Source organism: Callospermophilus lateralis, chromosome 14 (genome assembly GCF_048772815.1).
Source record: "Callospermophilus lateralis isolate mCalLat2 chromosome 14, mCalLat2.hap1, whole genome shotgun sequence".
Classification (NCBI taxonomy): Eukaryota; Metazoa; Chordata; class Mammalia; order Rodentia; family Sciuridae; genus Callospermophilus; species Callospermophilus lateralis.
Window position 1 is genome coordinate 43,881,448 of NC_135318.1, and position 25,439 is coordinate 43,906,886.

A 25,439-nucleotide genomic window follows, 5' to 3' on the forward strand; every position below is an offset into this window, starting at 1 on the left:
GTCCCCTAATCCTTATTTTATTGAGTATTGGGTTTCTTTAAAATCCATGAATATTAGATTTTTGACCAGGAACTTTTTAGCTTCTGTAAAAATGAAAAAATGATTTTTCTCCTTATACCTATTAATATATAAGTTATATTATTTGATTCCTTAATGTTCAGCTATTCTTGCATTTAATCATAATTTATTATTTTAATATGCTTTTGGGTTCTATTTGCTAATATTTTATTTAAGTTTTTTATACATAAGAGATATTGATTAGTTGTTTTTCTTTTTGTTAATGGATTTTTTTAAGCATAACAAAAATTATCTGCTGATATACCAGAGAAGACTATCAAATAGTGCCTTAAGAACAGGAAATCTGTAGACTCCAATGTGATGGCTTTGTACTCTAAAACAGAAATTTCCCTGATACCAGGTCTTATAGCTCAGGTGTATAATCAGTCCTTACTTTTATATTTGTCTTTCTGCCTCTTGGTTATACATCTAAATTTCTGAACATTTAGAATTCTGAAGTGCCTTCAATCAATAGGTGACATCTTTTCTCTTTTCATTGGCCAGAAGCTTCTATTTATAGTGAATACATTCCTAACCAAAAATCTCTGTAAGCCAAAGCGATGCCTTCTACAGTAAGAATGGTACATTTGAAGCTTTTCGTTAATATTATTGCAGTACCTTTTCCCCCCTACTGTGCAGGATCTTGATATCCGAAGAATTACTTGTAGTCCCACCATGGTAGCATTAATTTTACATTATGAAGACATTCAATACATATTAAATATTTCATTAATTTGTTTAAAGCATAAGTAAGTGGACTTTGGTAGCAATATTAGGGTAAGAATAAAGATCAAACATTCACAGAAAAGCCAAAGCTCATTATTTTAATTTAGACCCCCAGGTGCATTTCAAAATCATTTTCTAATTAAGTTGTTTTGCATGTGCTTTTAATAAGCACATTATTAATATTTTAATCTAAACTAGATTTTTTTATTTGTTTCTTACAGAGGACATAAAGATAAAATATTTGTGGTAAAGTGTAACCCACACCATGTTGACAAGCTGGTTACAGTTGGGATGAAACACATCAAATTCTGGCAACAAGCAGGTACTATCATTTGGGCTGATTCATGTATTTAAAAGCTTTCCTTGAGCCAGGGACTAAGGATCCAGGACCATTGACACTATGTGGCCTGTCTCTCTGCAAATTAATATAAAAATGCACCTAAGAAATATCATTTCCCAAATTTACATTGGATTGTTTAATGTCTAAGCTGAAATTTACATACTATATGATGCCATGCATATTCATCAGTGTCTAGAAAGCTTGGGAAATATTCTGCTATGAAAATAATAATTCTTATATTTAGTCATCTGTACTGAAAGCAATAATTATGTTGGACTAGTGAGCAGGAAATAATCACTTTGGGTGAATAAAGCTTTCAGTATTTTGAGGGTTCTATTATTAATCTATTACTGAATTTAGTACACAAATTAAACCCTGACTTTGCACACAGTATTTGTGGATTATATGTTGACACTAGTGATGGCTAAATAAGCTTGACACGACATGGAAGAGTATCTTACTTTTCTCACTAATAAGCCAGACTCATTATTGCAATTATTTCTGAATTCTCAGTATCAACTTTGGTTCTAAGCTTATTCTTTTTTTAATATTCTTTTTAGTTGTAGATGGACACAATACCTTTATTTTATTTATTTATTTTTATGGGGTGCCGAGGATTGAACCCAGCTAGGCAAATGCTCCACCACTGAGCTACAACCCCAGCCCCTCCAAGCTTAATCTTACGATGCACAAAACATAAACAGGCTACAGTTCCAATGCTTTCCACTTGTAAAGGAAGGAGAATTGGTGGTATGTTTGGAGAGCCAGCCTGGGTGCAGAGGTCCTGAATGGAGCTGGGTGTCTCAGCAATAGGGAGCATTGGGAAATAGGAGCATCAAGGGAACAAACCTGATGGTTTGTCACTATAGATACCACCTTCTTCTACATGACAATCGGTTCTCACCCCCAAATTGCTGTGAGAAAAATTGAGGCAGAACGTGTATAGCATGTTTATATTTTACATGTCCAGCCAGTCCTGACTATTTTTGATCAGCATTCATGAAGGCTTTCCTTATGCCCCAAGACACTTGGTCAACCTTTCCTCTGGCTGGCACAAAACTTTCACCGAGACTTGGGTAGATGCAAACCTTAGTCTGCGATGCATATTGGGTCCTTTCTCTAGCCAGACCCTACTTCCTTAAAGGCAGGAACTCTTGCTTTTCATCTTTATATTCCCCAGCATTGAGCACTGTCAGTTTGCCTGCTACAAAATAGGGACTCACCAAATACTGAATGAATGAATGAGAAACACTTTTAATGTTATGTTTTGTTTATGATATACTCCATCATTTTTATACATCTTTATACATATAATGCTCACACTCTGGGCCTTTCATTGAAGAAAATAGTCTTCCCATATGCTTATAGAAGGTACCAACTTTTTTTAAAGTAATGTTTACTCTGGGTCTACTCCAGGTGGGGGCTTCACCTCTAAAAGAGGAATTTTTGGAAGTGCTGGAAAACTGGAAACAATGATGTGTGTCTCTTATGGGCGGATGGAAGATCTGGTGTTCTCAGGAGCAGCTACTGGAGATATTTTTATTTGGAAAGATGTCTTACTACTGAAGACGGTGAAAGCTCACGATGGACCTGTGTTTGCTATGTATGCGTTGGATAAGGTGTGGTATGAATTCTTTTCCTCATCAGCCCTCCAAAATTATAAGGTAGTCTCAAAAGCCTGCTAAGAGGATGCCTGGATCTAAAAATAGTCCTGATTTAGGAAGTTATTATCATGGAAGCTCCAATCAAAGGAAGATAAGGAGAATGCAGATATTTTTATAGTTTCTCTTTTGTTTCTTTATGTGCAATTTCTCCACTTTTTCACACTTGGACTTCTAGTTTTCACCACTAAGAGCCCCTTCAGTGTCTGGATAAATGGCAACACGGTAGCAGAAGAGTCCTGAAGTATTTCTTCATTGCTGGCTCTTCAGTGACACAATGGACCAAGACCAGGAAGTCCCAAGTGGTTGAATTATTGTTTTACACATCAATTAGTTATGAGCAGAAGTTCTGGTCATAACCAGCTTGCTTCTGTGTAGACAGGTTTAGCTTTTTCTGAAAGTGTTAAAGTGAAGTCTGCTCATGGGATGTAATTCCACTCCCACTCATCTTAGTCTGTCCGCCTAGCTACCCACCTGCTTGCGGTGTTCCCTTACAAAGATGACCTTTACCTTCAGTGCTTTAAAAATACTCTTCACAGTCAACTTGCCTGCAAATACCGGTTTTTTCATTCATTTCTAATTTGCGGTGGTACCAGTTTCTCTGTGCTCTCTGACCTCCAGTCTAAGCCATCAAACCACCTAAGTAAGCTAACCCTCATTTTTCCACTTACCTTTCCCAGGTACATGCTGATCCCACAACAGAAGTCAGTTCTGTTGTTGCATAATTACGATAGTAGTTTTAGTGCTTAAGTGTATTCTACTGGCAATTTGTTTGGGGTTAAATTGCAGATGTTAGAAAAGATTCAAGCAGAATTCAAAGTTGTGTAGTCCTAGAAGTTGGTGTGGTATAACTTGGGAAAACTCTTTTATTATTTGGGAAGTTAAATTGCAAAATCATGGGGGGGAATAAATAAAGGTATCACAATATAAAGTACTCCATCTAAATTTAACTTGGGGATTGAATCTTCCTGGCTACAAATTCTATGTTGTTGTCCTCAGTAGCATGGGAAATTGCTTCAAAGATACCACACCCCTGTGAATACCAAAATCTAAGAATGATCCAGTCCCTTTCATAAAATGACATAGTGTTTGTATATAATTTTTATATATGTTACAATACCTAATATTGTAAATACTATATAAATACTTGTAGTTCTGAATTTTTTAGGGAATAATGACAAGAAGAAAAGTATTACATATGCAGTGCTTTTATTTCCCTTATATTTTCAATCTTCCAAAGATTCAGAGGGCCAATTATAATAAGGATATTTAATGTATTAAACTCCAAAGTAGTATTTCCTGTGAGCTTCATTGAAGTGCATTAAAAGTTTGAGAAAATAACAGTATTTTTTCTTTAAAAAAAAAAAAAAACTTCCATGAACATTTGGTGTATATGATAAATTGCCAGAAAGGAAAAGTAATGAAGCCAATAAATCATAAGCTGGAACAAGAATGAAGATCACTGTTCAGTAAAAGAATGTTCAGCATGTTAAGCTTTTTACTTTCCAGGTTTTGTAAAAATTAATCTGGATATTAATTATTATGGAAATTATTGAACAAAACAGCAATATGACTTCATAATATTAAGTACTTAAGTTATTCTTAACAACAAATAATATTTTCTCTTGGAAGTTCCTAATCTTCTAAATATTTAACAATTCCCCCTGTATTGGACCTAGCACCTCACACATGCTAGGCAAGCCCTCTACCACTGAGCTACATCCCCAGTCCTTGACAATTGTTTTTAATTGTGATGTTAATCCCAGTTCATTTGGTGGGTATATATGAGATAGCAGGAGCTCTGCTAGGTTTTGAGGGTCTTCCTGTCCCATGGGAATCCATGTTCTGGTTGGGGATCCTGGGCACAGAACCAGCCAGACAATCAAATCCAATGGGCAAGTGCTGACCAGTGGTCTGAAGAAAAGTAATCGACACCCAATAAAAAGACACCCAATTAAAATGTGTTTAATCTTCCTAGAGAGATGCTTCCAGGACATGTTATGTGAAGACTGTTATCACCAGATTTTTTCAGTCTTATATATTTGGAAAGAAAACGTACACAAAGCTGCCTTACCCAAGAGGCAGTCCTATTGGGGCCAGGTGGGTGAGTGGCCATTTTGCTGTGTATGAAATACCTGCCATCTGTGCCTTTACAGGGCTTTGTGACGGGTGGAAAAGATGGAATCGTGGAGCTCTGGGATGATATGTTTGAGAGATGCTTGAAGACTTATGCCATTAAAAGAGCAGCGTTGTCAACTAGCTCAAAAGGTGCCACTCCTGAATATGCTGTAGAAAGCTTTCTGCTCATGGGAATGGAAAAGACAGTACTAAACGTCTTGTAGTAATAGCTCATAACCCAGCCAGTTCTCTTTCTGACATTAGGGCTTTTAGTCCCTGGTAGAAACATCAAGGATGATTGTCCAGTACCTAGTACTTTGGATTTTTTTTTATGTTTGATTTTTTATAGTTCCAATCTATAGTAAGAGTCAGCCTTGTCATTGTATTAAATGCAATATCCCCGCCCCCACCCCCCAGGCCTGCTTTTGGAAGATAACCCTTCAATTCGTGCCATCACTCTGGGACATGGACATATCCTGGTGGGAACAAAAAATGGAGAGATTCTGGAAATCGATAAGAGTGGCCCAATGACACTGCTGGTTCAGGTACCATGTTTGTACATGTCGTAAACCACAGTCGACAACAGGACTGGGACTAGGTTAAGCCAAGAGGGCTCCTTAGGGTTCAAAGCCTGCTTGGCACCTCCCAGGATTGTGCTGTGCCGGATACCTGCTGAACTCTGCTTAGGGTTTTGCCAGTAAAGGACAGAGATCTGGTCTCATCTGAGTCTCAGTGGAGGAAGGGACTCCTTTTAGTCTCATTCAGGTTGCTGGCAGAATTCAGTTCCTTGTGCGTATAGGACTGAGGCTTCATTTTTTGCTGGCTCTTGGCCAGCTAAAAACTGTCCACAGTTCCTTGGCATATAGGGCATATAGGGTCTCCAATAGCCACGTGGTTTTTCAAAGCCAGCAAGCAAGAAAAAAAATTATATACTACAACCTTATATAATATAATCATATCATCACATACATCTCGTCGTGAACATTCTGTCACTTCTGCCATGTTCTCTTGGTTGAAAACAAGCCACAGGTCAGGCCACACTCAGAGGGAGGTGATTATGCTACAGTCTGAAAACTAGGAGGCTTGCAAGGATCCCCCTGCAAGTCCGTCCATTAAGGTCCACCCTGCCACACACAGAATACCCCCTACAAGAGCTGTCTGCCACGACAGTACCTGCTCGCATCATCCAAATCAGGCTCAAATACAGACAAGGTCCTCTCCATCTGTTTATCCATAAAACTAAAACACGTTATCCACTCCCTACAAATGTGCAAGTGCTTCATCAGATCCTGTGCCTCACTTAGTTCTCAGCCTTCTCTCCCATGGCCACATTAATATCTTTAATGTCCTTCCCCTTTAAGAATCATATTTAAGTAAAATCAGAAGAAAATGAACATCAGTAGCATCCTCAAAGAGCAGAGAGATGATAAAATCACACCTCGGGGGTGGGAGATGGGAGGAAGTCCCCCCTCTGGTGATGCATGGAACAAACCAAACCTATGGGGAGTTGGGGAGCTTCACTTCATTCCCCAGATCCGATCCATGCCTGCAGGCTTGCCGCCTTAGGGGCTAACTCCAAAATCCCACTGAGAGAATCCCTCTGACTTGCTGTATCCTGGGGAGTAGGTCTGTATACACACATCATGGTTCAGAATTCCATGCAAAGTTTTGAAAATACATATGCCCAAGCCCACCCTGAATATCCTAAATAAGAATCTGCTTACCGAAAACCAAACCAAAACAAAAAACCATTCAATCAAATCTCAAAACCTATAGCTAATTGGGCCAGGTAGCCAGGCTGAAAACCATGCTGGAGGTAATTCCTTGAGGCATGACTTATTTGTTATCAGGTGTTCTGGCTTCTGTTATTTCCTTTCAAACTAACATCTTCTTCTTTTTGGCTGTAGGTCTTATTTTTTTAAATGCTTGTACTAGTGCATTATAGTTGTACATACTAGTGGGGTCCATTTTCATATAATCATACATGCATGAAATTTAATTTGCTCCATTTCAGTTCCCAGCCTCCTCTTTCCCTCCCCTCCTCCCTCCCTCTACTCCCCTTTCTCTACTTTCCTGGTCTTCTTTCTATTTATTTATTTTTATTAATTGATGCTTTATGATTATACATAAAGGTGGAATTCCCTGTGGTATCTTTATGTATGCACATAGTGTAATTGTGTCAAATTTGTTCTGAGTTTTCTTCTCTTTCCCATCTCTCTTCCCTCCCCTTCAATCTCCTTCTGATCTTCCCTCTAGTCTTATGAGATCTCACCCCTCCCCTTCTTCTCCCTTATTTTGCTCTAGCCTTCCTGTATGAGAGAAAACATTTTACCCTTGATTTTCTGAGTCTGGCTTATATCACTTAGCATGATATTCTCCAGCTCCATCCATTTATTGGCAAATGACATAATTTCATTCTTCTTTATGGCTGAGTGAAACTCCATTGTGTATATATAACCACGTTTTCATTATTCATTCATCTGTTGACAGGCATCTGGGCTGGTTCCATAATAAGTTCTTACTTAATATTATTGAAAAGTATTTGTTTTCGACCCCCAAATGTTTGGGAGTTTGAATTGTTTCCATTCATACTGTATTGCTAAATACTTTGGAAGATTTATACTGTAACATGATTTGACACTTAAGATTTAAACTGTTTTCTAATTTTGTGAAGTGTTATGTTATAATTGAGATTATTTTGTTTAAATATGTTTTAAAATTGATGGTCAAGGCTTTTCACATTTGGGTTCTTTAAAATTCTATTCTTTCCTATATTTCCTTCTGTTGCTCTAATAATAACCTCCACCATCACTTACTGAGCACCTAGTATGTGTCAGTCAGTGCCATTGTATGGCATTTCTCTCTCATCACCAGTACAACTTTGTACAGACTGTGTTATAAGTGAGGGACTAAAGCCCAATACATGCCCACAGTCACATACTGAGGACTGCAGATCTAGGACTCAAGCCAAGACCTATCAGATACTAGCCCCTTCTCTTCCACTACACCAGGCTGTTCCCACAGGTTTATTGGCCGTGGACAAGGTTCAGCCCCCTGAGATGTTGGTGGCCAGGTAAGCAGGTAGGGATAGGAGTTTCCTGTTCTCTCAGGTCACAGTGCCGACCTGGGAGAAGACAAACTAACTGTAAGACCGCCATCTGCCCTGCAGTGGGAAGATTTCAGAAGCCCGTTTCCAGTTACACTTGGAAAGGATCATTTATTGTTTCAGAGAAGGAAGGCTAGTTTGGAGGAGAGGGAATAAGTGATGCGCAGTGAATTATGAAATTTCCATTGTGCATACTTTTTGAATATAATCAACTGTTACACAGTTTGAGGGTGATTAGTAGCAAAATAAGATCCTAGGCCCATTTCCTTGTGTCATTCAAGATACTTCTGGCCTGTCTGTCTACTCCTGTGTTATACAGGAATTGAAATAATTAGATTAAGGAAATATGATTTTGAAAGTAAGTATGAGGCAGCAGTTTGAAAGGTCTTCCAGATCTGCAACCCTGTCCTCAAGTAAAATGTCCAAAAGGGTTTGACCCATAGAAAGGCCCCTGCTAGGCCAGTCTGGTAGGATATGGGACACCTGTGCTATCTTCTGATTGTGTCTCGGGGTGGGAGGCTTCTGAAGAATAAGAAACTAGGGATGCAAGGTATGTCCAGGGACAATAAATGAAAAAACAATATCTTTCCACTTTAACTGCAATATTTGAATGTCAGTTGTATTTGGAACTTTCCATATTCTACCAAATTATTGTTTTGCTCAAATAGTCTTCCAACTAAATTGAAATCATCCAATTTCTCTTTGGAACACCACCTGTTCCCACTAAGCATTCCAGCTACAGTCACCTTTCAGATGCCTTTCATGGTCTTTCTGTTTACTTCACTATGAAAGTCTTTTTATAATTAGTCACTAAAAATCAGAAATTCAATAAATAATCTAGTTTATTTATTGCTCCATAGCACTAATCTCTCCTTTACACTCCTTTTCTGAATAATAGATTATAGTAATTGAATTTATTTTCTTCCTGTTAATTGTTCATTTTTTTAAATAATGCTTTATCTGTCATTATTCTAAGCCAGTCAAGTGTATGCATGGTAAGTTACAGGTTGTGGAATTGGTCCTGTGCATATTAAGCACCTTTCAGTTTTCTGATGTTTATTGTTGGCACATGTAGAAAGCAATTTGTGAACAAATGCTGATTCTGAGCTATACTCAGGGCAAACAAAAGAAAAATTTAAATTTATTTCAAATGCTATGCAAAGGACTAACATTGTATAAATAAGAATATTGCTGTCCCAGTCCATGACAAAGATAGGTGGTACCTACTTCTTTTAGAATATCATTTTATTGGAGGAAGTGGTTTGTGTGTTTGTGATCAAGCTGTTTAACTAGGAGGTACATACACACTAACACTGGATATTTATTTCCAAATGGGAAGATGTTTGGCCTCAAACACACATAACCTGTAAGCAATTAATATCTTGCTTTTCAAAAGAATGCTTTTAGCATCATGTAGACCTAGCTTTAAGTTCATGTTCAAGTGAAAAAATAATTCAATGCAATTGTTTTGGCCTGAGGAAGCTCTGTGTGTATTCATTTCTGAACCTGTCTGCTATATTCTTGGGCTGGACAGGGCTGAAAAAAGCCTCATAGGAAGCATGAACTGAGTTTCCATTGCCCTGGTTCCTCTCCTACAGGGGCACATGGAGGGAGAAGTGTGGGGATTGGCAGCTCACCCTCTCCTGCCCATCTGTGCAACAGTGAGTGATGACAAAACCCTTCGGATCTGGGAATTATCCTCGCAGCACCGTATGTTGGCAGTACGGAAACTCAAAAAAGGTACAGAACACCACTTTTACACATCATAAAAGTATTTACAAGCAACTGAATAGGTTGAATTCATCCATTCATTCAACTGATATTTATAGATAGCTCCTGTAATATGCCTGACCCCCAAATATGCTAGCAATAGGAATTCAGAGGTCACTGTGCAGGTAAATCTAAGCACATGAAAGTTTTCCCAGAAGGCTGGTCCGATAGAGCAGTGCCCTGGCTCTGTTGTTCACCATTTTCCTTGTACTGCACAGACATTTGCCACCTGGGGGCAATATGTCCTTCTTCTTCTCATCGAGAACTATGGGAGTCAGTTGAAGCACATCGACTTGTAAAGAATGCTATTTATCTTTGTTACTAACAGTCTCCAGAACTTATTCCTGAAAAGTGAAGGTCAATTATAATAGAAAAATAATACTTAATATCATACGATGAACAAATATGTATCAAACATATCCACACTAGAATTAAGAGGAACACCAGGAGGTACCAAGTCAGCAAACATTTGCTGAGTAGCTTCTGTGTGTCAGACACTGGGGACCCCAAGGTAGTATGACTTATTGCTAGTGTCAGAAATGGACAGTATTTGAACAGAGTCCCAGCAACAGGAGGCCCATTCAAATTTGGTAATTTGACAAGAGACTAAAAATGGGACTCTTTATAAAGGGGGGGTAGGAAATGACTGGGGATGGTACAGCACTATGCGGCTAGTACTGGCAGGTTCCATTGCAAGCCTCGAGCCCAAAGGGTGAGAGGAGGGAGCGATTGCTAGAACTTTGAAAGTAAGAGCTGTGAGATGGCACCTTGAGAGGAGCTATGACCTTCAGCCGAGAAACGCAGTGACCACAGGCAGCACACAGTGACCCTGAAGGAGGCAGCTAGGGGAACAAGCACCCCAGCCTCCCTGTCGTCCTCCATCCCTCCAGTCACCTGCCATGCTCCTCCATGGCCACGTAAAATCAAAAAACCCTAGGGCAAGGGAGCCCCTGATGTAGTCCTCCCAGGCCGGCTTAAAGCACAGAGCAGGTGGGCAAGGGTAAAAAGGAAACATGAAGGGTAAATTGAAGCTGTCCCACACAGACCTTCCTGGGACCACTTCATCAGGCAGGTCTCGTTGATTGCTGAGGCTTAATGGGTCTATAAAAGTTCTTAAGACAGGAAAGAATGAGATTGACCTTACCACATCTGTACTGGGTAGTTTATAATCAAAGAGAGATGTGTTCTAGAGGAATATGTAAAATGAAAACCAGTGTCAAGATAGCAGTTAACAGTGGTGAGCTCTCGGCCCTGCTGGCACTACACATTCAGTCTGCACAGAAACCCAGCAGCTAAGGCCTCTCTTATTACCACTTGCAGATTAGGAAACTGATTAGGCACAGGGTACTTTAGTAGTTTTCCTAAGGTCACGGCTAGTAAATAGTGGAACTGAATTCAAACACAGGCAGAGTGGCCCCGGAAAACCCACCTGTGGCTACCACATGATGTGGTCTCCCTCCACCACATTGTCTCTTTACCCTACATGCCTGGGCCTGGTAAGTGATGGAGCCAGGATCCCAGCCCAGGTGAGAATCTCAAGCATGTTTTTAATCACTACAAGACTGAATGGTTTGGCCTCTAATTTATAATGGGGAAATGAAAACAGGTCCTCAGTGTGGAGAATTCAAATGTCAGTCATTGGACTTTATTCCCTGGGTTAAAAATTAGTTCAAAGGAACAAGTATCAATACATCTTAGATAGGACGATAGTTCAATCCAGTTTTCTCCAGTTATTCTGGTGTAATCATTAACAGCTTCCACTTTGCACTTTCAAAAGTGCCCTGGTGTGTACAGTCAGTTATGGTTTTCCTAATCCTGATGAGTCTCTGAAAAGCAGACTCATCTTTTCATTCTCTCATTACCAGCACCATGATTGACTTTTGAGTAAGCAAATAAATGCCAAGTGAATGAATGATGCAATATATCATTTAGTTGAGTCAGTTTGAAGTTCCCAGCATGACCATAGCTTTCAGTATACTATGAACAGTGACTGGAGTTCAGTTTGAGATGCCTCAGCACAAGACTGTATGGCCACTACATGGCTGTGCTTACCACAGTTGTGACAGCAATCTGAAATGGATTGTGGTGATGGTTGCACAATTCTATGATCATAATAAGGACTATTAGATTCTATACTTTGGGTGAATTGTAGGATATATAAATTACATCTCAGTAAAGCTATTTGGAAAAAAAATGATCACAGGGATGGATATGTTCTTTAGTAGACTTTCTACTAAACATACCTCCTCAAAGTTCATGCTCCTCACTTGGAAATGCCACACCAAGCAGCAGAAAGCATGGCTCATGCAGCACCACCATCCATATGCTGCTTAGTTTCAGAAAGCCCCCCCTGAGAGAATGTTGTTATATTGCCTTCTTTCTGTGACAAAAGAGGCAGGTCCAGAATCTTCCACCTCTAGAACTGTGCATTATGCATGAGGCAGAGAAGTGGGGGTGAATAATGAGGTTTTTCAAATATAACAAGTTTATACATAAGGCACAATATCCAAAAAGCAGACTCTAGAAATTTTCTTGCAGAACTTAACATTCTTAAACATTTCCTCTTTCCTGAGAAAGCCAAGTAGAGGATATATTAATCTTTTCCTCCTTTCTGCTCTTCGCCCAAATTGTCTTTTGAAAAATCCAGGTATTTAGATACTAAGAAATAAATGATAAACCTTATGAAAATTGGAAATCTTTTTGACATTATGATGATTGTCCTCAGATTTGAAGGAAAGAGATGTTTGAAGTTACAAAGTTTCAGTTCTCATCAGTGTAGTGTTTAAGATCCAGTCATGTGTCCATTTGTAATGCCTGGTGCAGGTTTTAGCCATCTCTCCATTTGGTTTGCTCGATGGCTGGTGCTGGGTGGCAAGCGTTCTTTGTGGATTCTTTCATAGGTGGAAGATGCTGTGCCTTCTCCCCCGATGGGAAAGCCTTAGCAGTGGGCCTGAATGACGGGAGATTCCTGGTGGTGAATGCTGACACCGTTGAAGACATGGTGTCCTTCCATCACAGAAAAGAAATGATCTCTGATATTAAATTTTCAAAAGGTAAAGATGACAGTGGAGACTGAGAAATGTCACAGTCTTGGAGCAAAAAAAAAAGAATTATGAGAATTAACTATTTTATTTATTTTTACAATTCCTTTTTAAGCTATTTTTTATTCTTTTTATTTATACATGACAGTAGAATGTATTTTGACATACATACATGGAGCATACCTTCCCATTCTAGTGGTTGTACATGATGTGGAGTTACACTGGTTGTGTATTCATATATGAATGTAGGAAAGTTATGTCTGATTCATTCTACTGTCTTTCCTATTCCCATCCTCCCTTCCTTCCTTCTCTTTTGTCTAATCTAGTGAACTTCTATTCTTTTCCCCACCCCTTTATAGTGTATTAGCATCCACATATCAGAGAGAACATTCAGCCTTTGGAAACCAAAAAAGCCAAAGAATAAACTATTTAAATGTCTCTTTGACCTTGTTCCTATTTTACTAGTTTCTTGGAAATAAATTTCCATATAAAATATTTTGGTGTTAACTGCACGTTTATCTTCATAGATACAGGAAAATACTTAGCTGTGGCATCCCATGATAACTTTGTGGATATTTACAATGTACTGACAAGCAAAAGGGTTGGCATCTGTAAAGGAGCTTCTAGTTACATTACACACATTGACTGGGACTCTAGAGGTAAAGTATGTTGTGACTTTTAAGGTATAATTTCTGTTTTTTTTTTTTTAAAAAAAAACAATGTCCATTCATATATTGTTTCTAGAGAAAAAGTTGAGTTTTAGAAAAAAGTTGGGCAAGGGGAACTCTCAGTAATATAATGTACTATAAATCTGTAGCCTAGAAGCAGCCGACATTATCATTTTGGGTGTTTTCCCGTATTTTAAAAATAATTGTTATTGTTGTCATCATTGTTGATTCAGGTCATTGAGTTTTAAGACTGTTGCAGACACACAGTGCCTTCTGTTACTACACAAGCCACGACCTTGCCTTTGGGTTGAGCAGGCTCTGTCCTTACCCTGGGTTTCTTCCTCCTTCTCATTTTCCCCTTTTCTCTACCTCCTGGAGAAATGCCCCCAAAAGCTCCAGCAATTTCCATATTCCAATGGAGACAGAAAGCCAGATCCAGCTTGCCTAAAGTCTCTTGGCTTTCCCAAGCTCCCAGCCTACCCTCTGCCTCATCCAAGTCATGCCTACAAACGTCATGAAGACCTGTTTATTTAATACATCAAGCTTCTACCATTTGTAAAGACTTAAGCCAGAAAATATGGAGGATCTAGAAGTGAGACCATGGCTCCTCTCTGTGGAACTTACAGCCTTTACAACTTAGTGAGAGACATGCTTGGGCTGAAGTAACACAAGAGCATAAACTGGGTAAGGTGTGGAGTGGTGAGTCATAGGAAGTGGTGAGCCCAGGCTAGGATGGGCCAAGTCAGTATCGGGGTGGGACATCAGTGCTATAGGGTAGGTGACTTTTAGATCCTATTCTAGAGATTTGGCTGATGTTTAGAGGCTGGAACAGGCATTTAGGAATGGGCAGGGTGGGTGCTTTTAAAGAAGTCATGGTCCGTTTTGGAAGAAAAGCACCAGCACATTCCCCGGGGGAATCCATGGAGCCTTCATAAAAGGAATGGCCTTCCAGGTGGATCTTTAAAGATGCGCAGAAACTCACTAAACAGTAAAGTCAGGGAAGAACATTCCAGGTGAAGGTAATAAGGCCTGCAAAGCCTCGAAGGTGGAAAGAACAGGAGATTAAGAAGTGGTGAGTAATGCTCAGTGGACAGGATGCAGGGGAAGCAACGTGGAAAGGCAGTAAAAAGGGACTCATGCCTTATGCTAGGAAGTTAACACTGAACTTTATTTCACAGGCACTAGGTGACTCCAGGTTATTTAGAGCAGGGCATTCTCTGCCATCTCAAGGAGGAAATGAACCTAGAGTTGGACAGCAACTAATGTAAGTCAGAGAAAGAAGTGACAAGGGCCTGGGCCAAGAAGAGGTTACTTCCAAGACCCCAGAGTGTTTCTTAAAACAATAGGCAGAGACTAGGGCTCAGCAATCTTTGTGCTGGGCAGGTTTTTGGTTATGACTGGACCTGCCTCCCTGGAATTCAGGCTATTTCAGCTTTATAGCCTGCAGGAGTTTTATAGAGCACAGTAGATAAAGAAAGGCATGAGATTTATTGTAAGAGGTTCAAGAACCCAACAAGGGCAAAGGGAGATCAGATAAGTCCCTTTTGCTTTCATGTCAGGGACGTGCCAGCCACAGTGCTGAGAGCTTAGGCTGAAATTTATGATCAGGCAGGACACTGGTGCCTGAGTCACTTAGGAACTTGGGAGGCCAAGTGAATAGGCAGAGCAGCTATTTCTCAAACCACTTCTTTGATATTCCTTGTTTTATCATTTGAAAAAAGCAGTGATTTCCCCTTTTTATTCTCCTCTAGTTGAGATAGGGTATTGCCGCAGTCTCTGGCTGGGCACAAATCACGAGCCTCCACACAGCTTGTAGATTCAAACAGCAATTCTTTATTCCCGAACTCACACCGGCCGTCTACAAACACGTTCTGGGGAAATCCACGTTCTCTGCCCAAATCCACACTCTGCTCAAATCCACTACTCTGCCCAAATCCACTCTCTGCCCAAATCCACTCCACATGGGCTTCTGTCTCCCAAAATATACTGTCTGACCCTAAAAACTCAAGAGGAACTCAGCAGCAGGATACGCCCTATTCTAAAGGGGGAACACCCTAATCTCCTATTATGCTAAACTGCCCTATTCTAAAGGGGGAACACCCTACTCTCCTGATATGCTAAACCGCTCTATTCTAAAGGGGAACACGGATCCGCCCTTGTCCTTGAGCAAGGTCACCTTTCAGAAGTCCTTCCACTAGACAGCATGGGAGTAGCTGGGAAGGAAATTGTCATACCTACTTGGCTGATGGCTCCCAGCATCTCCCCCCTTCTGATTAATTAAACAACAAGTAATGTGGCTTAAGGACCATGCCTGGTAGGTTGTCCAGTTCAACATATGGTTCTTACCCGTCATTGGAAAACTGACCTTTAGGCGTCAGCCTCCTGTCTTAGGTTGATACCACTGCAACTGGATCATACCCGTCACTGACTACCGGTCCAGCATACAGCCATACTTGTGGATAGGTCTATGCACCAGTGGGGGGGGTGAGGTTCTTTGCCTCACCTCTGTTGGCCCCCAAATTTGGCCTTGGTGCTAGTGGGGGAGTGAGGTTAATGTGGCTTAAGGACCGTGCCTGGTAGGTTGTCCAATTCAACATATGGTTCTTACCCGTCATCGGAAAACTGACCTTTAGGCAACTGACCTTTAGGCGTCAGCCTCCTGTCTTAGGTTGATACCACTGCAATTGGATCATACCCGTCACTGACTACCGGTCCAGCATATAGCCATTGGCCCCCAAATTTAGACCATCACTAGCAGAAGGGAGGAGGATACAGAAATGCCACGACACCAAGCCAATTGACAGTTCCTTTGGAAAAATTGCATCATTGGTGACACCTTCAGCAAAGATATGCCAGCATTACCACAATTTGCTGCACTAAACGTAGTTACATAGTCCAGGCAAGTTCTGCAAGCGGTTCAAAGTGGAGGAATCTATCAATATGTCCGTCTCCTCCCAAAGTCCGTTGCCTCCCAAAGTAAGTTGACTCCTTGATTGAGCATACTTGTTGAGTTATATTCATTGGGATGAAGATAGGAATTCTGGCAATGATGCTAAAAAGACATTATCCTGAAAAGAATTATTAAATATAATGAAAAGGAAAGGTGAAATTAAACAAACAGATCTGTTAACCTCCTTAAAAAACAATCCTTAACAGCTGTTTACCTGATTTAAATTAGTAAACAAGCAGATCTGTTAACCACCTTTAAAAATAATCCTTAACAGCTGTTTACCTAATTTAAATTAAGCCATTTAAATCACGTGAATAAAAAAAATAATAATTTGGATCCATTTTCTCATGAGCGCTCCTCATATATGAAATATGGACATACGCACACACAGACATATAACACAAAACACAAATGTGCAAACAAACGTACAACACATAAGATAATAATAAAGGCCTTGAGCTTTACCTAGGTGAAATCTCCATTGCAATGTTTAAAAACTCCATAGTCAAAACATAAAAATGATCAGAAAAACATTAACCTAGGTTTGTATGAGCTCAAAAAATAAAAAATAGAACCTTATGATGTGGAAAAATGCAATAATAAAATAGATATTGAAAAAAGCATCCTGGTTAATCACAGTCGCAGATGTAAGTATGGCCAAGCTGGAGTTCTGGATATCAGCTGTTACGGATTTGAGTCAAATCATCTTCTTTTCGATCTGTAGAAATCGTTTTGGTTAGTCTTTCTGGAATCCAAATCGGCTGCTGTTCTCCCTGTGGAAACACGCAAACAGAGCCCCAACTCCAGACAATCACTGGGTCTGGACCTTTCCATTGTCCTGTTAGAATATCTTTCCAAAGAACTTTAGGCTTATGCACATTTTTTGGATACATATGCCTTTCCGCAGCACTAAGTCCTGATGAATCCAAATTTAAAAAGTTTAGAGTAAAAAGCGTTATTTTAAGTTTATCTTTGGGGGATATATACCCCTTTCCAATTCCCTCTTTTTGCTTTAATAAGTACGTTTTAATAGTTTGATGAGCTCTTTCAACTATGCCTTGTCCCTGTGGATTGTATGGAATTCCTGTTATATGAGTAATACCAAATGATGAGCAAAATTGTTTAAAAGAGGTAGAGGTGACAATTTCCTTCCACTAGACAGCATGGGAGTAGCTGGGAAGGAAATTGTCATACCTACTTGGCTGATGGCTCCCAGCAGGGTATAATGACCTTTTTTTTCATTTTTTAAAAGAGAGAGAGAGAGAGAATTTTAATATTTATTTATTAGTTTTCGGCGGACACAACATCTTTGTATGTGGTGCTGAGGATCGAACCCGGGCCGCACGCATGCCAGGCGAGCGCGCTACCGCTTGAGCCACATCCCCAGCCCCGATATAATGACTTTTATTTGAAATCTACCACACACAAACAGGCCACCTGTCACAGGTGTGACATCCCACCACCACAATCACTATTAAGGGCTAAAACGTATTACTTCTGTTAGGAAGTGAGGGCCAAAAGAAAATGAGTTATACGAAGACAAAGTTTTCATTGGGAGGATTTTTCAGAAAATTATTTTTAATGGTGGCAAAATAATATGCAATTGATCATCTTGATCATTTGTAAATATACAGTTCAAGGCATTCATATTGTTAGGCAACCATCACCACTAATCATCCTCTTTCCACCTTGTAAAACTGAAACACCATACCCATTAGATAGTGACTGCCCTTCCCTCCAGTCCCTGGCAACCACTATTCTGCTTTGTTTTAACAAATAGACTATTCTAGGACCTCATAGAAGTAGAATTGTAACCAGCTTTTTTTTTTGTAACCAGCTTATTTTACTTAGTATAAGGCACCCAGGGTTCATCCATGCTATAGCTTGTGTCAGAATTCCCTTCCTTTTTAAGGCTGAATAATATCCATATTTTGCTTGTTTGTTCCTCTGTGGATGGAGACTTGAGCTGCTTTCACATTTTAGCTGTTGTAAATAATACTACTGTGAACTTGGGTGCAAAATATCTTTTCAGGATCCTGCTTTCAGTTCTTTGGCGTGTATTGCCAGGAAGGGGACTGCGGGATCATATGTAGTTCTATTTTTAAGTTTATGAAGAACCACTGTCCTATTTTTGACAGCAGCTGCACTATTTTACTTCATCACAATCAGTACACAAGGGTTCTACTTTTCTACATCCCTGACAACACTTGTTATTTTCTGTTTTTATTTTGATAGTGACCACTTAATAAGTATGAAGTGATACCTCATTTTGGGTAGTGCGGGGGCCAGGAGAGCAGGTAAAGGTATCAGGGATTGAACCCAGGGGAGGTTACCCACTGAGCCACATCCCCATCCCTTTTTTTGTTTTTAAGACAGGGTCTCACGAAATTGCAAACATCCTGCCTCAACCTCCCAAGTCACTGGGATTACAGGTGTGAACCTCTACACCCGGCTCACTGTCATTTTGATGTGCATTTGGAGAATTGTTTTTGTTTGGTTTTTCGTCTTCTTTTGTTTTTTAATTCTGCGAGTGTGCAGGTCCTGTGTCAGATACTGGGGATTAAAGAGAAGTAAGTCCAGGATGGAAAGCACAAGATCTTGGCTAAGATCAGTGTGTCACTGCCATGGTAGGTCTTGGATAAGGATCTGTGTCAGGTACCTCATCTAGAAGCCGTCTCTCACTTGGTGGGAGACGGGCAAAATTTACTATGTCCAGAATTCTACCCAAGTCCAGCCTCTGGGAGCTCAGACCCACAGAAAGGGGACTGGGAGTAAGGAAGAGGAGGCCAACGTGATTGTGGTGGTGGGATGTCACACCTGTGATGGGTCCCTTCAGCAGATGAGGGTGTCAGACCAAACGGTTTCTATGACTTGAGTATAAAGTAGAATACTTGTGATTTTTAGAGAGGAATTATACCATCTGGAGAATAAGAACAGGTGTGCCCATGAATCTTCCCTGGTTTAATTCCAGTCCCATTAGCTATGAGACTTGTCATCCTGATATCCAGGTCCCAAAATGCCTGGAGAATGTGCCACGCTGCCTCAAGACCAGGCTACCCTTCCACAGAGGGGGTCTGGAGGGTCTGGCTGGGGCATCGAGCAGAATTTAGAAGCAGGGATCTATTTCATTCCTTTGATCCTGTCAGAAATAGTGAAAGCATTTGCCAGAGCCAGCTGGCTCGTCAGGGCAGAGATGGCACAGCTGTGACAGCCTTCCGGCCCTCAGCCTGTAGCAATCGCAGGTCCCAGGAAAACCGGAAAGTGCATCCACCTTTTGCAGAAACATCAGATACTCTGAATGAAAGTTCCTGTGTGTGGTCCTAGAGAAATAATATATGGAAAGAGAGAAAACACGGAAGCATGTATTCTAGATGCTACAAGTTCATTTCTAGAAATGTGATCTTTTACCAATTAACAGTTTGAGCCATCGTAGAACATTTCCTTTCTATTTTCATTGCTAATGGGCCTGATAAGTCTGATACATGTAGTACGACTTTGGGAATTATTCTAACCAGTAAATTATGTAGCGACTGGAATAACATATGTTACTCACTTTGTGGACAATAAAACTGTGTGCCTGGAAAATGTCTGATTTACTCTACCTTACTAATGAGGACAGTGTTTCAGTCCCCTCATTCTGCATAAGCAGACTTCTAGTGAATGAAGACTTGAGAATTCCAAAAGGATAGGGTTCCTATTTTTCAGAAGGAATTACGTATGGGTTTTATCCCCTTTTTCCTCTTTGCTCCTTCTCTGCCCTCTGAAGATTTCAGTGGTGATATATCTAGGTCTGTATGATATAGATATAGATCCACAGCAGCAGAGAGAAAAGAGTAGTGACCTAAATCTTTTCTCTATGCTTAAAAAAATACGTAATAACAATAGCAGTAAATTTCAGGGGGCTACAAGCATACCCATAAATTTGGCTTCCTAACACAAGAATAGATTTTTTAAAATTATTCACCACCTAGGTTAAGAAATAGAAACCCAAACTAGCTTAAATTTTAAAATAATAATGAAGGACCATTCGACAGAGAGATCTAGGGATATCTGATAGAATCTAGAACAGGAAGCCGTATCTCCAGAGAAACTGGCTTTAGGAATGAACTAGAAAATAGAGACTGAGCAAGCAGTTCCTCTCCTGTTCCCCTCCTCCTCTGTGGCAGCTGCTCTTGGCACCACTGCTCTTCTGGGCCTGTGTCTGCCTTTGGCCTCTCAGCATAGCCCAGTCTCAGCTGCCCCCAAATGCATTCATGATCCCAAAGTCACATCTCATACCAGCTGGGCTCTCCTGGGTCACTATCTGTGTCTAGAGTCAAACTTGATCTTGGGGCCTGGGCCTCAGTGGGGGGCCAGTTCTCAGAAAGGAGTACAGACAGAGGGTACCCCACTAGGTGTCTGTGACACCATGTGGCACTTCTGGTGCTTGCTCTGTATTATGTTCTTGTAATCATAAAATGCCTCGCTCACGATATTTTAGTCTTTTGTTGCTGTTCATTCAGATGTTAGATTTTTTTAAGCAAGTATTATCTTTAAAACTAAAGTGCACTGTTGGGATCATCTGAGAATTACAATCCTCTGAGTTCTTAGTATCTCTTAGCCAAAAATTCGTCTAAAACTTTGCCACATTCAAAGAAGGTCTTCACTGAATCCTTTAATCCTCTTCCCACATGCTTTGTTATCGGCAATCCCTTTTGAAAGCCCTAAAAATATAATTGCAGATATATTTATGTCTTTGGAAAAGTCTTGATTACTCATTTTCTTCAAAAGCTAAAAAGACAAAGATAATTTAATTCCCTCTTTTCTCGTTTGTATTTGATTAGCCATGAAGTCAGAAAACAATATCCAGTTTAGAGGACATGTTTTCAGATTCCCTTGCTCCTAAGAGTCAAGGGAGCCCCCAATCAGCCATGTGCTAACTCACCAAATTAGAAACAGAATTCAGTAAAGAAATAAAAGAATCTTGCATTTAATTTATCACTCTTTAAGGTTAGCTGAGCTAGATCTCAGACCCAGCTGGTGCATATTAAACATTAAAGAATGTGACATAAACCACAGAGTTCTTTTGGGGGGCATTTTTTTCCCAAGGACATTTTAAGACTACTAGATATACTTAGGTGTGGATGTGAGATGGGTGGAAGAAGGTTATTTTATACAGACATATGCTGAATTCTTTATAGATCAAATAATATGACGTCTGAAATGTGCTTCAAAATAAACTGGGGTGAGATGGTCAGAGAAGTTTATGAGACAGGCCTGGCCATGAGTGCCTAATTGAAGCTGGACAATTCCATATCTGTTTGAAATTTTCATAATTAAAAAAAAATGCTGAAAAATAACAGACCATGTATATATCTTGAGTCTTTAAAATTTTCAAGCCAAAAAAGATTATTGCCATTGTAGGAGGGAAACTAGGAAATCTATTCTTCTTCAATATCAATCAAAATTAAGATGATAGTTCTATGTCAGTCTGAAACATTCTGTTTCAAGTAAGACAGGGTGGGGAAGAAAGCATTTATAGTTTGTTTTATGTATCCTTTCTGTTTCTAAATTTGTTTGCTGCTATGCTGGACATCCAATCCAGGGCCTCACGCAAGCTGGACAAGTGCTCTACCACTGAGCTGTATCCCCAGCCGCTCAGTTTCTACCTTTAAAGGCAAATTTACAATTTAGACCTGAGTAAATGCAATGCACACAACAAGGATCTTGCCTCAAATGCTATAATTTTTGCAAAAGCCATTTGCTTCACTTCATTTATATGCTAAGAGACAACAGGGGAAAGTACAAATAAATTGATTTTGTCAGTCTTTGAAGATTTGTAGCTATTTTCCAGTGCAACAGAGTAAAACATATCAAGCTAGATTCTTCTATTGGAAGGATATTCAAGGTCAAATTTTATGAGTTCTATATTCTAAAAAATCACAGCTTTGGGGCTTGTACCTTGTCATGTTATTTCTTTTACATGCCCTTCTGAATAATTTAACATGTATTTACTCAATTTATGAGACTTTGATTAGAATGAATCAAAATAGTGGTAACTTATAATTGTATAATAAAAAGATAAATACACAACTTAATTGTCTGTCTCCTTTCTGTCATCCCAGGAAAATTATTGCAAGTTAATTCGGGTGCCAAAGAACAACTTTTTTTTGAAGCTCCAAGAGGCAAAAGGCATATTATAAGACCTTCAGAGGTAACAATCATAACCAAAGCTATCTGTGATTAATTCTCATTTTAACTTTTTTATATGAAGAAACTTATACTCTTGAATAAGATTCTTGTCATTCATTCACCAAACATTGGTTGAATATGCCAAGCACTGTACATTTTTAATCTTCATAACAGCTTTAGATGATAGTTGTCAGTCTCAATTTACAGATAAGGAAATTAGGACTTCAAGAAAGTGACGACCACGGAGCTGTGATCCAATCTGGAGGGTCCACATGTCACTCCACAGTCTGAACCTTAAGCCGTCTTGAATTTCTCCTGGGCACTAAGCATCGTTATACAACATTTCAGATTTATTTTTCCTTCTCTCTCTAGTACCCCAAAATCAGTACACTCAAATAAAATACAACCTAACCAAATGGTGGAGGAGAGATGAGGCTGGCTTGGAATAGATAAGCAGTCATTACATAAAAGAATATGCACAAAAGGTAAATTTGGGTTATAAAGTTGACCAAAATGGAAGGGTCTTGCTCTGAAGAGTAAATTTGCACTCTCTGGTGCACATTTATAATTCCAGAGACTGATTCCTGATGATGTGAGTTTGGGAGTCCTCCAGCTAATGTTTCCTTGGCCAACCTCCCTGGTAGCACCACTACTAAGATCACCAAAGAGGCTGCTGTCAGTTGGGTCATCCACCAGCCCTTTAGCAGCGCATAAAGAGCTTTGAAAGTATTTTTCAAAAGATTTTTTTAAGAGTCAGCAATGATGAAACTAATATAAAAGCTTACCCAGAAAGATGTTAAATATGACAAATATTAAAACATCCACTTAAAATCTACCTGATGCAGTATGGTGGGGGAAAACTCTCTGGGGTGTGACTCCCTCTCTGTTTCCTAAGCATGCTGTCACCTGAGGGATGTAACTTCTCCATGGGCTTCAGTTGCCTTTTCCACAAAATGATGTTGATTTTTGTAAAATGAGATTTATCTGTAAAATGAGATTGATAACTAGCACATAAAGCCAGATGTGGAGGATTAAAACAGCCATATAAAGTAACAGGCACACTCAGCAAATGTTAAGTGAATGAATGACATAATTAAAAATACTTCTCACTCAAGGTGCTAAGGAAGATGAGAGTTTTTAACAAGTTTATTTAATCTTTTAGAGTTTTAGGAATTATAAGGTCTTTGTGTGTGTGTGTGTGTGTGTGTGTGTGTGTGTGTGTATGTATGTACGCACGCACGCATCAAGGATTGAACCCAGGGGCACTCAACCACTGAGCCACATCCACAGCCCTTTTTTCTTCTTTCTTTTTTTCAGACAGGGTCTCACTAAGTTGCTTAGGGCCTTGCTAAGTTGCTGAGGCTGACCTCAAACTTGTGATCCTCCTGCCGTAGCCTCCTGAGCCACTGGGATTATAGGCATTCACTACTGTGTCGGGCGAGATTATTCTTAAAATTCCATTTTAAATGCAATATTTTAGCTTCCAACAAGTTTAGGCACGTGCTTCCCCTGGAGAGCAGGGTGTCCAGATCTAGCAAACAGTGATATGTTGGGGTCACTACAGGCTAAGCACAACCAGCTCACTCTCCTGCCCATCTAACAAGGTCAGCACCAATTCAGGGATTGGAGATGGACAAGGAGGGTCTCAGAAAAGGAACCTGGAAGGAAGTCAGTGGCTGAAAAGCCTGCTTCCAGAGCCTGTGGGGGATGGTTGCCTGCTTCTCTTCTTGTGAAGTTTGGTGTAGTGTCATGAGGGGCTGGAGGACTCCACTTCTGCCTCAGAAGATGGAAGTAACTGCCAAGTGACCGACCTGGAGTCACTTCAGCCTCTGGTCCTGCCTAGGACTCTTCAAGTCACTGGACCAGCTGCAATTTTTGGTTCCAGTTCTGCATTGTTCAAGAGAAGCACAAAATGTTAAATCAGGATAAATTTTGACTAAAAAGTGTATACCACCTTAATGAGGTGACTAAAACCCTGACTGCATATATATCTTCATTTCTCTTCTTTTTTTTAATTAATTTTTATTGTAGGTTGTTCAAAACATTACATAGTTTTTGATATATCATATTTCACACTTTGATTCAAGTGGGATATGAACTCCCATTTTTACCCCGTATACAGATTGCAGAATCACATCAGTTGCACAACCATTGATTTACATATTGCCATTCTGGTGTCTGTTGTATTCTGCTGCCTTTTCTATCCTCTACTATCCCCCCTCCCCCCTCCCCTCCCCTCTTCTCTCTCTACCCCCTCTACTGTAATTCATTTCTCCCCCTTATATTTTTCCCCCTTTCCCCTCACTTCCTCTTGTATGTAATTTTGTATACCCCTGAGGGTCTCCTTCCATTTACATGCAATTTCCTTCTCTTCTAAGCAGTCATAGCAAGCAAAAAAACAGAAGAACTGGAGGCCAAGTGCACTAGCAATGTGCAAAGCAGTTTTGAAATCCACAGGGAGTGGTCTGGGCTTTAACTTTAGCTATGATTCTCTAATGATTTTTTTAAATATTCTTTAGACAGTGTTTATCTAAAGAAACTGTAACACTAAGATGTACTAGCAGACCTCGAAAGAAAGTAAATGAGATAAAAATCCCCCCTGAAAGCCAAAAACATAGTGTTGTCATTATTGTTTATTGTTGTTGCTTTAAAAAAAGAAACGCCTCAATTTTGTCAGGACTTAACATATAAATTGGAAATCTAGCCATGAATTTCAGACAAAACAGTTTTAAAGAATGAAATGTATATTTATGGCAGTGCAGTGTGAACAGCTCTTCAAATTTTGGGCTTAGTCTCTGTAGAGCATAAAAGATATTAAGCAAGCTGCAGAA

At 39.8% G+C, this 25,439-nt stretch overlaps 1 protein-coding gene across 2 annotated transcripts in view; it reads left to right on the forward strand.

The window, feature by feature from the left end:
• Nucleotides 1–25,439, forward strand: part of Eml6 (EMAP like 6) — a 269,171-nt gene that overhangs the window by 190,327 nt on the left and 53,405 nt on the right. For both annotated transcript variants that reach the window (XM_076832837.2, XM_076832835.2), the window contains exons 17-24: nt 1,005–1,105; nt 2,540–2,742; nt 4,941–5,052; nt 5,320–5,447; nt 9,607–9,748; nt 12,679–12,831; nt 13,347–13,478; nt 22,542–22,630. In XM_076832837.2, coding sequence (XP_076688952.2) covers nt 1,005–1,105; nt 2,540–2,742; nt 4,941–5,052; nt 5,320–5,447; nt 9,607–9,748; nt 12,679–12,831; nt 13,347–13,478; nt 22,542–22,630 — 1,060 coding nt within the window. The remainder of the gene's footprint in view (nt 1–1,004; nt 1,106–2,539; nt 2,743–4,940; nt 5,053–5,319; nt 5,448–9,606; nt 9,749–12,678; nt 12,832–13,346; nt 13,479–22,541; nt 22,631–25,439) is intronic.